Source organism: Chionomys nivalis, chromosome 4 (genome assembly GCF_950005125.1).
Source record: "Chionomys nivalis chromosome 4, mChiNiv1.1, whole genome shotgun sequence".
Classification (NCBI taxonomy): Eukaryota; Metazoa; Chordata; class Mammalia; order Rodentia; family Cricetidae; genus Chionomys; species Chionomys nivalis.
This window is the reverse complement of record NC_080089.1, coordinates 49,865,404-49,879,718: the sequence shown is the minus strand read 5'-3', so window position 1 is coordinate 49,879,718 and position 14,315 is coordinate 49,865,404. Positions and strand designations below refer to the sequence as shown.

Sequence of the window (14,315 nt, the reverse complement as noted above, 5' to 3'; positions counted from 1 at the left end):
AGGTACAGGTGCTTGATACCAAGCCTGAAAACCCATGTTCAATCCCCAGGACTCACACGGTAGGAGGGAAAATAATTGTTAAGATGAACTTTATTAAAATTGAAATATTTGCTTTTTGTAAAAAAACATTATCAAGAGAACAAGAAGGGCTGGAGAGATGGCTCAGCGGTTAAGAGCATTGCCTGCTCTTCCAAAGGTCCTGAGTTCAATTCCCAGCAACCACATGGTGGCTCACAACCATCTGTAATGAGATCTGGTGCCCTCTTCTGGCATACACACAGACAGAATATTGTATACATAATAAATAAATAAATAAATAAATAAATAAATAAATAAATAAATAAATATTTTTTTTTTTAAAAAAAGAGAGAACAAGAAGAACAATAAGACAGACTAACAGGACACATTCAATTAAAAATGAGTCAAAAGAGCCAGGCAATGGTGAAACACATCTTTAATCCCAGCACTCAGGAGGCAGAGGCAGGCAGATCTCTGTCAGTTAAGGCCAGCCTGGTCCACAAAGTGAGTTCTAGAACAGCCAGGGCTACACAGAGAAACTTGCCTAGAAAAACAAAAAACAAAAAACAAAAAAAAGAAACCTAGCAAACAAAAAAGTCAAGGGAGCTAGAGGGTTGGCTCAATGGCAGAGCACTTGTCTAGCAACCATAGGCCCTAGGTTCAAACCCCAGAGCTGGAAAAAAGGAAGGAGGAGAGAAGGAAGGAAGGAAAACAGGCAGGCAAGCAGGCCCCAAAGACTTTAAAAACACCTCATCCAAACAGACTTACAGGTGACAAACAGGCATATAAGAAGATGTTCCACACCAAATATCACTAGAGAAAAATAAACTAAAGCCACATCAAGATACATACTATGGTCCCTACCACAAGCAGGCAAATCCTCACTCTCTGTGCGGCAGCTTCCTACAAAGCTAAACATGCTCACACGTATAATTCACCAGTCACATTGTTCAATACTGACCCAAAGAGGAAGAAAACTCACCTGTCCAAAACATGCCAGTGGATATTTATGAAAACTGAGTAGCCCTGATCTGATCGTTTGAAATTTTCCAAGAGCCACACCATTAAATTGTTTCTTAAACAAAATCATGTAAAATTACCACTGGGCTGGAGAGACGGCTTGGCAGTTAAGAGCAATGCTGTTCTTCCAGAGAACCCAGGTTTGATTCCCAGCACCCACATCAGGTAGCTCACCTCTAGCTGCCTGTAAGTCCAGCTTCAGAGGCTCCAAGGCCTCTGGCTTATGTGGACACCACCCCCGCCCCCATATCTGATTGAAAATTAAATATCTTTTTAAAAAATTTACCAACAAGGCATATGTATAAAGAATATATGAAACATAAATTTTGTGAGTAGACCTGGATCCTGTCCCTAAGATATTTTATTATATATATTTGTACACATTCCACAATCTATAACAGCTCTACTTACAACTGCTATTCTAGACTACACGACTCACACCTGTAATTCCTCAGTTGGGAACTGGAGGCAGAAAGATTGCAAGTTTAAAGCCAGCCAAGGCTACATAATAAGACCCATTGCAAAAAGTGTTTTTCCTATGCTCCAATTTGACCCCCAGTGCAATGGTGAAGAGCCCTCCAGAATGGAGTTCATCCTATTTCTCATGTTAGGTAGAAGGAGGTCCTGCACCAGAATCTAACTGCTGGCACACTGGCCTTAAACTTCCAGCCTCCAAGACTATGCAGAATAAAGTGTCTGCTGGTTTAGTCACTCAGCCTCAGGTAACTGGTTACACTAGCATGAATGGAAGCCAATTTGTTCTGAGGCTTCTATCTTCTTGGACTGACCAGCCACTTCTGGCCTCCATAGTTACAAACACATTCAATAGGATCTCTTCCTCTAAAGGACCTTTATATATAAATCTAGTTCCTCCTTTTTTTTCTTGGTTTTGTTTGTTTGTGATTTGTTTTGTTTTGTTTTTCAAGACAGGGTTTCTCTGTGTAACAGTCCTGGTTGTCCTGGAACTTGCTCTGTAGATCAAATTGGCCTCAAACTCAGAGATTCGCCTGCCTCTGTCTCTTGACTATTTCCTCTTATGTTTATTGGCTGTCTCCCTCTTTCACCCTCAAACAGTAAGTTTACAAACACCCTCACACTCCAATTCATGCTTCCCATCACTCTTTTTGCCCCTAATTCCCAGGCCTTTCTGAAGAGCCAGCCAAGTCCTGGGTCTTTCTTTTTTTTTTTTTTTTTTTTTTTGGTTTTTCGAGACAGGGTTTCTCTGTGGTTTTGGAGCCTGTCCTGGAACTATCTCTTGTAGACCAGGCTGGTCTCGAACTCACAGAGATCCACCTGCCTCTGCCTCCCGAGTGCTGGGATTAAAGGCGTGCGCCACCACCGCCCGGCTCCTGGGTCTTTCTTTTAAAACCTTCACTAGATCTGCCAGGTGTGGCGAGGCATACTTGCAGTCTAGCCAATGGAGGCTGAGGCAAGAGGATCACCACCAAGTTCAAGACTAGCCTTGTCTATCTAAATGAGTTCCAGGCCAGTCCTGAGCTACAGAGTGAGACCCTGTTTCAAACAACCAAAATAGAAGTCCTACCAGTACTTGCAGAGCTTTGATTCTGATAGTTATGGACATCAAGCTCCTCAAAGTACAGTTAATCTTGTTAGCAATGTCAGAAAGTTCAGTTAAGTCAGTTAAAGTCAGTTACCAAAACTAATCAAAACCTTATTGAGTTTCCACATAGACCTACCTGTACTACTCAGGACCTTTCATTACGATAATAATAGAATGTACTTTGCATTCCGAGGTCTCAAGAAGAGAGTACTCTTAAATTTCTCAGTACACATGGACAAAACTGTACCAAATAAAAAGGAAATAAGAATTACTCAAGACAGCCAAGGACTGGATTCGCTCAACTCCAGCATTCATCTTTACCACTGATTAGGACATCTGTCACAATTGAAGTCACATACCTAGATGCATCCAGGAATGGTCTATGGGCCAGGCTGATCCACTCTTCTTTGTTGGACGAATAGTTTGGCTCCCAGGGTGTTTCTCTCATGGTATCCAAGTCCACTAAGTAATGGCATTTGCTGATGTCAATCTGAAACGGAAAAAGTGAGCTCTTCATCAGTAATTATTATTATTATTATTATTTCTTTTTTTTGGTTTTTCGAGACAGGGTTTCTCTGTAGCTTTGGAGCCTGTCCTGGAACTAGCTCTTGTAGACGAGGCTGGCCTCGAACTCCCAGAGATCCGCCTGCCTCTGCCTCCCAAGTGCTGGGATTAAAGGCGTGCGCCACCACCGCCCGGCTTCATCAGTAATTATGAAGACTGTTGCAGAGTAGACACCCAATTATAATCCTAAGAATTCCCACATGGCTTAGAGGAACAAACACCCACGCTACCTCGGCTAATAGCATGGGCTACCCTGAGGCTGCTGGGGGACAGACAAGCATGTAGGCAGCTGGAGTGGTCTGCAGTCAGTCTATGTTTTTAAGTCGCTCCAGGCCCACAGACACTTAAATAGCCAACTTGGGTGTACAGCCTAACTCTAGAAAAGCAGTCTTAGCTGGGCAGTGGTGGCGCACGCCTTTAATCCCAGCACTTGGGAGGCAGAGGCAGGTGGATCTCTGTGAGTTCAAGGCCAGCCTGGTCTACAGAGCTAGTTCCAGGACCCAGGCTCCAAAGCTACAGAGAAACCCTGTCTCAAAAAACCAAAAAGAAGAAAAGCAAACTTATGTTCACTACTGCTCCCTTCATCTATCTTATTCTAGAGGTCTAAAGGACACACCTGATGGAGTCAGAGACGGACCTGCACCTTATAACAATACCGCAAGATCAGGAGCATCTCAGTGAAATAAATCACCCAACAAGAAATGGGCAAGCTCCTTTAATAGGTATTTCAAAAATCTCTATATGAAACAAATGAAAAATGCTCAATCTCACTAGTAAGCAGAAAATGTAAAGTTAAATCACCATGAAATAAATTACCATAGAAGCCAGGCAGTGGTGGCACATACCTTTAATCCCTGTACTCAGGAGGCAGAGGCAGGTAGATCTCTGTGTTCAAAGACAGCCTGCCTGGACTACAGAGCGAGTTCCAGGACAGCCAGAGAAAGCTACACAGAGAAACCTTGTCTAGAAAAAAATTAACATAAAAATGTTGGCCATAATATAAAGCAACAATTATACATTAAGTTGGTACAAAATTTTTCAGAAAATCGTTTGGTACATCTACCAAAACTGAACATCTGTATTTCCTATGATCTTAGAAGCATAGGAAACCATCTTAATATCCCCAGGTATAATAATAATACACCCAGGTATAAGATCAATATATGAAATCATTAATATTCAGTGTCTGAAATAAAAATGATAATTTCATATAACTCAACCTAAAATATATCTAACAGAAATACCTGAACCATAAAACAAGTTCAAGAATGTTTAAATTTGGGCTGAGGATCTGAGTCTAATCCCGGGAGCCAAATGTTAGGAGAGAACTGCCTCTCACAAGTTGTCCTCTGACCTCCGCACAAGCAACTCATGCTCACATATAAGGAAATGGGAAGAAAATTTAAAATAAAGACAAAATCAAGGAAACTATTACTGTAAAGCCAGCAGACTACTCGAGATGGTGTAGACCTGATCACGGGAAGCACCAGGACCCAGAGGGGTCTGGGATAGTCTACTTTTGTCTTTTTGAAGTGGCTCCACAGGTATTTTCTCTTAAAACAATTAGCTGCATGCCGACATTTTATATATTTAGGTTATACCCAAGGAAAGATTTTTCCCAGTGCACATAAGTGCAACCTGGTTTTCAATGACTTGCAGGCAAGCTGTTCTCTTCCAACTTCACCTCCCAGCACTGTTCTCATTCCCTCTCAGTTTTATTTATATGTAAAGAAGACTTCAGTCTCACATCTGTCTTTCCATATGGGCTATTCCTCCAGGGAAGAGAAAGTACACTGAGAATTGACGTCAGACCCAATTCCATTCCACATAACTCTCTAAAAATGGTCCTCTGCATAAACACTTCAGGAAGTAGCCTTTTTTCTGTCTGCACACCCACTCTGCAGCTCCTGGGCGACTGTAAGAACATGACGCAATTTTTTAAAGGCTTTCCAACGCCATGCTTCTAAGGAGAACCAGCAAGAGGCAGAGGGCCTGACGGTCTTATGCTTGTACTCCTTCCCACAGGGGGTCCAGTTCACACAGTTACAATCCCTCACCTCAGCCTGACCTTTCCTAGTTAGGCACAGCACAGGTCTAATTATGGAGGTTTGGCTGGGTACAGTCTACTGTAACTGGAGGTAGTAACTAATTTAGCAGTCAGCCTAGGCTCTACTCGCCAAATCGTCCCTAGGGAAATTCTAAGTAAAGGCCTTAGAGAGCCACCAGGGCAGAGCCATATTGAGATAGCAATACATTCTGTAAGACTTTAGCCGGGCGGTGGTGGCGCACGCCTTTAATCCCAGCACTCGGGAGGCAGAGGCAGGCGGATCTCTGTGAGTTCGAGACCAGCCTGGTCTACAAGAGCTAGTTCCAGGACAGGCTCCAAAGCCACAGAGAAACCCTGTCTCGAAAAACCAAAAAAAAAAAAAAAAAAAAGAAAAGAAATAAATAAACTTATGGCCGGGCGGTGGTGGCGCACACCTTTAATCCCAGCACTTGGGAGGCAGAGGCAGGCGGATCTCTGTGAGTTCGAGACCAGCCTGGTCTACAAGAGCTAGTTCCAGGACAGGCTCCAAAACCACAGAGAAACCCTGTCTCGAAAAACCAAAAAAAAAAAAAAAAAAAGACTTTAACCTCTGCCTTATCCTTTGGCAAACAGTTGCTGAAAACTAAAAGCCATGACAAAGGCCTCCAGAAGCAAGGTTCTTCATTCAAGGACAGATAAAGTTATTAGAAAAGGAACTTAACACAGCGGGCTTAGTTTCATTCAGGTCTAGGCTCTAACACCAATTATGTGTGAATCGTAGTCATTTAAGGTCTTTATATAATTTCTTTGTCTGTAAAATGAACATATTGTCACTAACCTTTAAGAGTTGCAATGAGGATCAATGACATGTCTGAACAGAACTTACCAACTAGGAGCAACTACACTAACAGCTCAAATCATAGAGGAATATTTGACCACCTCTGCAAAAGGAGAACCTGAAGCCACAGCGGCCCAGCACCAACCACCCCACTTTCAACTCGGTCTGGTGTCTACTGCCAAGCCAATAAACTCAGCACATAAAATGGAAGGGGTGCAGCCACTGACTGTCCCTGACTGGACCAGAAGCATCCACTAAATGGTATCAACATCAATCATCTGAGAGCTGGTGAGATGGCTCAGTAGTTAACAGTACTTGCTCTTGCAGAGGACCCAGATAAGATAACATATGCTTGTATTTCAGTTCGGGGCTGAGGCAGGAGGATCAAGAGTTTGACGCCACACTGGGCTATCGCCTGAGGTCCTGTTTTAAGAGACTCCCATCCAATACCCCTTAAAAAGCGAAGGAGGAAAGAAGGAAGAGATGAAAAAGACATGAGAATTAAAGAGACGATTTGAGAGGAAGGTATGTACACACTAGAAAACAAACCCCAAGCCTACAGAAAGGCCGTGAGAAGCATAAAGACTGAGCAGAGGTAACTTCTGAAATGGCAACAGTTATACCAAGTGTATTTATCTCCACTAGAATGTTGTATGAGGACAAGGAAAGAGTAGCCCAACCTCTTATTCTCAGTGACATCCCCTAATGTCAACCCATCAGCTTGAGCCAAACCTCCCAAGTCCTAAAATGTAGCACAAATAATAAAAACAGATACTGGGGTTCAAGGTGAAGATCAGAAAAGCAAAGCAGCCAAGCCACTAGAGAGTTCTCACTTCTACCAACGCTCAGATCAAACGGGCAATCCACCAAACCTCAGACTAAACTGCTCTCCAGCAAACCGCAGACTGAGACTAAGACCCTGAGCTCCTGTTTTCTCCCTTTTCATATTCCTCTCTAGTGTTGGAATTAAAAGTGTGCACCACTACTGCTGGGCCTCTATGGCTAACGAGTGTGGCTGCTGGGAATAAAGGCGTGTGCCACCACTGCCTGGCCTGTATGGCTGACTAGTGTGGCTAGTTTTGCTCTCTGATATTCAGGCAAGCTTTATTTATTAAAACACAAATGAACTATCACTGTACTAAAATGGGAAGGATGTCCCAAAAATTAAAAAAGAGAGAGACTAGCAGGGTGATACTAGTGTAATCACTAGATATCACCAGCAGGCTGTGACTGGCTTGACAAGCCTATCTATCCTATGCACTGTGGGGAATCCAGGAGGAACAGGACGGACATTAAGAAACAAATCAGACATATGTAGGCAACAGAAGGAAGGCCAAGAACTCGATGACTGCAGACACATCTCTCATGCACTAACAGAGAGCCTGCTACACACGGTGAACATGGTCACTCCCATCTGAAGAGAATTCGGATAGCATGAGGTGGTAGACTAGTATTCCAGGCATGGTCACCAACACAAAGACACTGATAAGGAAAAGACAACAACCATGGACAAACTGAAATCAAAACTTGGTTGAGGTTAGTAATAGTAAGAATGGTGAAAGATCTGGGCAGATTATAATTTCTGTAAGGGATCCTTCATCAGATGAAGAGCATTTGTGAGATATGCCTCAATGCCAGACACTATGCTAAATGACAAATGACAGGCTGCTGGGGATGTAGCTCCATGGCAGAGTACAGGCCTAACACACAGCAGACCCCGGGTTTGATTCCCACTACTGCATACATCAGGATGCTCACACAAGAGAGATCCTCACAGCTTCAGAAGGCAACTCCAAGTCTCATCACACTATATATTGAGTATATGACACAAGAGAGCCTAAATTAAATTTATTGAATTTTATTGAACCTATTATTTAACCTAATAATAGGTTGCCAAAAAATAGCGCTTTCCAGCCATTTACCCAAAGGGCCTTTTACTATCTATGAACTTTATTCTATCATTATATTTATTCATCACGTGATATTTTAAAATAACACACACATATTTTTATGTGCTTATCAAGGGGTTCACAAACACCCACAGGCGCCACGTTGTAGAAGTCAGAAACAACAAATGCCTTTACCACTGAGCCATCTCGAAGCTCAGCTCTCAACTTTTTTTTGTTTTGTTTTGTTTTGTTTTGTTTGTTTTTCGAGACAGGGTTTCTCTGTAGCTTTGGTGCCTGTCCTGGAACTAGCTCTTATAGACCAGGCTGGCCTCGAACTCCCAGAGATCCGCCTGCCTCTGCCTAGCTGGGATTAAAGGCGTGCGCCACCACCGCCCAGCCAAGCGCTCAACTTTTTTAACCAGAATTCTACCAGTATCAAACGTCAAAACTGTTATCTCTCAAAAGAGCTGAATAAAATTCACATGACTTGAAGGCAAGTAGGTAGAAGATCATAACACTGACAGGGATTGCTCCATGGGACTTACTCTGAAACAGCCTTTCTGAGTGCTGTGCTAGCAAAAGCAGAGCACAGCAAAAGCCAGGTCAAAGGTAACCTGATCACATAGAAGCTCCCCACCAAGTATTTCAGGAGACCAAGGAATGATGTGAGTTTCAGGGGACACAAAAGGACAGCTCAAGGTTCTCTCAGAAAATCTCCAGCCCCTTCAAAACTTTGTAAATTAACTGAATTATATGCTTTACATAAAAATTAAACAAGATTTGGAAAGAAATTATCCCATTCACTCCTTCCACGCATGTGTTATTTCATCTCTCACTCTCAAGAAATCATATTCTGAGACACCCATTTGGTCAGTGCTCCAGTGCAACCCGCCTAGAGAGCTAAAGTGGCCTTTCCTCTAGGCAGCAGCAAGGGAAGATTGGCAGCCCTTACATATCTGGAAGGCTCCTCTCGGTTCTGGTCATTCATGTGAGCAGGAACAATCTGAGTGGCCAGTGGTCCCTCTGCAAAAGGCTTTGGTAGCTGACCTCTGAACTCTGATGGAATGAACTGAAGTTGCCAGCTGTCAGAAACACAGATGAGAAGAATGAGAAAAACACAAAGTGATCATGTTGCTAAATAGACTTGAAACAAACAACCCTTCACCCCAGATCACGAGGAAGACATTTCACTCGAACAAAACACGATTTCTGCTAAAACTTCACCAGGGAGCTGAGGCAGAGGTCGCAAGTTGGTCTGAAATCATCAAGAAATTTACAACTAAAGGTTTCCCCATCCTTTTACTCAAGTCTCAGCTTCGAAACTTCCAACCTGACAGTCAACCACAGAAGAAGGAGTGTCAACATGTTACTACCTCCCACACAAATTGAAAAATTAAAGCCAACTCACCAGGTGTACAGAAAAAGATGGCAAATGCACTAACACTAGGAGAATACTATTTTGGTCTGAATAATCCTCATACTAAAGGCAAAGGCCTAGGTCAACATTTAAAAGACAAGTTTATGACAAAAATCTTCATTATGTAACAAACAAACAAACAAACAAAAAAAAACAAAAACAAAAAAACAGCTGCATTACCAGGTGAAGAGCTGGTGAAGTCAGTAACATTAATTATTCATCTTAGCCAGACTTCTTTCTCACTGAAAACAGACCAAATAAGAAAACACAGAAGTCCAGGGTTGTACGCTACCACATCTACCAGAGTATAAAGGGAGTCAGAACACCTTGATCATAGTTCTCCCTACTCCTATAAATCAGTGTGGAAATTTATTGTTGAAGGGAAAAAAACCTCCTTTCTAAATCCATTCTTCTTGCCAGGGTCTCTTTACCACTGTTAGTGTTTTAGTGTCAACTGCAGGATGATAAATATGTGCCCTCAAAAAGGGGCCTGGATAATGTGCTTGCTATGCAAGCAGGAGGACCTGCGTTTGGAACGCCAACAGCCAAATAAAAGCTGGGTGTGGCAGTATACACCTGCAATCTCAGCACAGCACTGAGGAGACACACAGGAAGGGCTTGCTAGTTGAAACCCTGAGCTCTCGGTATAGCAAGGGGAGAGACCCTGTCTCAAGAAATAAAGTGGAGGTAGGCACGGTGGCACACATCTTTAATCCCAGGACTCAGAGGCAGAAGCAGGTGGATCTCTGTGAGTTAGAGGCCAACCTGGTATATGTAGCAAGTTCCAGGCTAGTCAGGGCTACACAGTGAGATGATGGCTTAAAAGCAAAAATAAGTAAACAAATAATGCAGAGGGCAGTAGAATATGATACATGGCATCAACTCTGGCCTCTCCACAGGACATGCAAGAGTATGAGCACACACACATACAAGTTACCAGCCAAGACTAAGGACACACCTGTGACTAGGAGAAGGGAAAAGCACATGACCTAGAACACACCTGTTCATGAAAAAAGAGGCAGGCACACAATGCAGATTCTGCAGCACTCTAAGAAGATAAGTGAGTCAGTAATTCCTGTAAAAACTCCAAAGAGGGTCAGAAGACTGTCCAGTTGGTGAGAATCTGAGGTCAAGTGAAAAAGCCAGGTGTGATGGGGTGCATTTCTAATACCAGTGCTGGGGAAGCAAAAACAGGACGATCCCAGGGACTTGCTAGTTACCCAGTCAGCCAGCCTAGCCTAACTGGTAAGTCCTGGGTCATGAGAGACCCTGTCGCAAAAAAACGGCAAACCCAAAGCTGACCTCTGACCTCCTCACACATTTACACATGGGTGCATGTGTCCCAAATATACACACATATACATACACTTCCAAAGAAAAAAATTAAGCCTTCCAAAACAAACAAACTCTAACACAATCTTGCCATAGAACTGCTACTTTCTGATGTAAATTTCTGGGAAATGGGGGTAAAGAGATGGTTCAGAAGTTAAGAGCATTTGCTGTTCCTGAAGTGAATCTGAGTTCAGTTCCCAACACCAACATGGACGCTAACTACTCTCTTCAACTTCAGTTTCGGAAGATCTGATGCTCTGTTCTGGCCTAGCTGGGCACCAGCTAGGTACATAAATATATGCAAGCAAAACACTCATGTAAAAAAAAATAAGTAAATCTTTAAAATAAATATATAAGATGTGAGAATTAGGAACTGGAGAGATAGTTAAGTGGTTAAGAGTTCAATTTGTGCAAGTCTGAGGGTCAGAGTTCAGATGCCAGCACCCACATTAACACACCGGCTATCCCGTGCATGCCTGTAATGTCAGCACTGAGGCTGCAGAGACAGCAGGACCCCATTGGGGCTTGCTGACTGCAATCCAGCTTAGTTGGGGCAGGGAGGGGAAGAGGCAGCAAGCTCCAGGTAGAGCGAGAGACTCTGCCTCAAAGAACAGGCAGAGAGTGAGAGAAGAGGACACTCTGTCCACCTCTGACATTTCTGAACACACACATGCACATACTCAACCCCACATATACCCTCCACACATACAGAAATATTATGAATTAAAGGATGACTTACTTATCAGGCAGAAGGAAGCTACTGGGAAATCGATACCATTCTTTTCCCACACAAACATTCACAGGCCTGCCTTCTGGGACAGTGTGGATGGTTGGGTCTGTGGCAATTCGGTAAAATTCTGGATACAGATCAAGGGGCCCATGATATCCTAAAAGGGAAAAGAGTTCATGAAAGCATAAGATGAGGTTCTAACTTTTAGTTATAATTCATTTTAATATCCCACTATAATCCACATGAAATTTCTAAGAGTGTGAAAACCCACAGCAGCTCAGTGGGAAGCCAGCTCTACCAGCACAGATGTCTCTCTTGGTGGGACAACCACCACAGTGGAGGCTTTATTTGTCAAACGTAACCTGCTTTCTTGTTCTTTGTATACTGTTTTACCCTCTAGATTTTCTATTCCTTGGGTATATTATACTATTATGACCCCAATAATAATTATTAGGAAATATTTAACCAGGAGAACTTAGTTCCAATTTGTATAACATATTTAGGTTTCATTACATTAGCAGCAAACATTAAAAATGGCAAAGGCTGAGAGATGGTTCAGCAGTTAAAAGCACTAGCTGCTCTTTCAGAGGTCCCTCCTTCATTTTCCAGCACCCACACATCAGCTCACAATAGTCTGTAATTTCAGTTCCGGGGAATTCAATGCCCTCTTCAGGTCTCCGCTGGCACTAGATACCCATGTAGTACCTATGCATTCAGACAAAACACCTATACACATAAAAAGTATTTAAATTGAAAACGAGGGTCGGAAATCAATGCTATTGGAGGGGAAAATGTGTAGTGACATGGTGATCTAGCAATCTCCTTTCAGTCCAGAGCTACACCCCACCCAGCATAAGCCAACCACACGCTACAAGTAAACACGAAGGTGAAGTTCTTTGTGAGTTAAGACTTCCCAGTGTGTCTACCTCTGAACAGAGCCACAGAGCGAGAGAATGACAAGAGCGCAAACAGGAAAACTGTTCCTGACGCGAGCCAGCTGGACGTCACGGTGTAATGCTCCAGGCGGTATCGTTGAAACACAAAGTGGTAACATTTCTAGAAGAAAAGGCAGCCGTATTGATAAACAAGATACACAGCATCACAGACACAACATGCAGAGCCACACACCATCACAGACACAACATGCACAGCCACACACCATCACAGACACAACATGCACAGCCACACACCATCACAGAAACACTGGGATACAGAAGCAGAACAAGGGGTGTGAGCATGTGCAAACAGTTGGTGTGGTACCCATTCCAAATTCAAAGACCAAAGTCAACTCTTCTAGCTCTGTCTGCAGGTTTGCTTAGCCAGCCAACTTTACAAGAATAAACTCTAGTGTCAGAAATGAATCAAGAAGAGGCAGACAAACATTTCCCAGAAACTCACCTGAAGTGCAGAAAGAGCAACAGCGCCACAAAGACATATAAGTGGATATACTGGGAAAAGAAATCGTTCCTCTTTGTGAGGTTGGATGAAGAAAATTAGAAACCAAATATACATTGGTGCCAAGGTAAGCCAATATGGATGTCCTAAATTCTGAACTGCAAGACAAAATAACATCCTCCTGTTATCACGTGAGACCCAAACAGTGTATTTTGTTTCAAAGTCTTTTTTTTTTTAATTTAAATTTGATACTAGGATGACATCCCATTAAAATGTTTCAACTTAGGAATTTACCCTCATTCTAACATAAGGAACATACTCCTGGGATTTTCCAAGAGACCCAAAGCTTAGAGGGAGGAACAACAGTTAAAACACAGGGGAAGTACAGTTAATGGATAACAGAGCTTAATAAACTCTAGGTGGGGAAAGAGAAAAAGCATATTCTCTGTATGGGTCCTGCCACTAAGACCAAAGATTCCCCAAATTAACCAAATCCACTTTGAGTAATCCTTTTATCCACACACCAGTGGGTTTGTTAAAACAGCATGGATGAAAGAAAAAAAAAAATCAGTTAAATAGGTTGATGAACCCTATTCATCAAGCCCCAACCCAGTCTGCCTTGTTTTGTTCTGTTGTCCAAACTTGACCCAAATGCCTCATTCTCTGGAGTGCTAGGATTACAGGAGTGTCACCAAGACCAATGACAATGCTTCAAAGCAAACACAAAATACTCTAAAAGGAAATTTTCTGTCTTTACAATCCACATCTACTCTGAATCACAAAACTGAAACCAACATGTACTTAAAAGACTCTCAAAATAATAAAAGGAACATAGAGAACACTGTGCCCCAAGCACCTGCTGGAGAATTCCTGGCATTACAAGAGCCTTGAAAAAAGGCATCCATGCTAGGTTGGCATTACTGACAATGAGGAAAGTATCTACAAAATGCTGGCAAGAGGTGGGCAGACAGCACCCCCTGGTGTTCATTATGTCTACAGCGTGACAGTCAAGAGCCCTCCCAGCTGTCTGATTTAGTTACTAAACCATTGGTGCAACTACAGAACTCTCTGGAGGTAAACACTCCTGACCTTGGGCCAGTGAGATGGCTCAGTGGGTAATGCGATTTGCCCTGCCATATAAACTTGACAACCTGAGTTCAATCCCAAGATTCCACAACAGAGAGCAAAAACTGCCTCTCAACGGTTGTCCTCTGGCCTCCACAATATACTCTCCCTGCCCCCTCCAATCATTTTCCAAATCTTTCTAAATGAGTGAAGATCCCCTCACTGTCCAGACAGCACATGCTATATAAACCATTAACAAGAAAAGTTGAGCAGGTAAGAAGGGAAGATCACTCATCTGGCACGAAAATCCAACTAAGATGTCTCGAGTTAAACCTTCCCAAAGCTCTCATGAATTTCTGCTCAAATTTGTCTTCCATAATGCAGACACCAGAAACCCAGCTCCACTGCTTGAGAAAGTAGCGGCTGTATGACACACAGTCAGAGTAAGGTGAGTGCCACA

The 14,315-nt window shown here is 42.8% G+C and overlaps 1 protein-coding gene across 2 annotated transcripts in view; it reads right to left on the bottom strand.

The window, feature by feature from the left end:
* Alg9 (ALG9 alpha-1,2-mannosyltransferase) overlaps window positions 1–14,315 on the bottom strand; it is a 59,087-nt gene that overhangs the window by 19,434 nt on the left and 25,338 nt on the right. The window contains exons 10-15 of one of the 2 annotated variants that reach the window (XR_009056997.1): window positions 12,794–12,948; window positions 12,322–12,451; window positions 11,405–11,552; window positions 8,869–8,998; window positions 2,959–3,089; window positions 2,736–2,840 (exon numbers count right to left, since the gene is read on the bottom strand). Coding sequence is in view for 1 of the 2 variants with exons in the window: in XM_057767234.1 (XP_057623217.1) it covers window positions 2,959–3,089; window positions 8,869–8,998; window positions 11,405–11,552; window positions 12,322–12,451; window positions 12,794–12,948 (694 nt within the window). In the remaining variant the exon portion in view is untranslated. The remainder of the gene's footprint in view (window positions 1–2,735; window positions 2,841–2,958; window positions 3,090–8,868; window positions 8,999–11,404; window positions 11,553–12,321; window positions 12,452–12,793; window positions 12,949–14,315) is intronic. The other variant, XM_057767234.1, reaches the window with a different exon arrangement.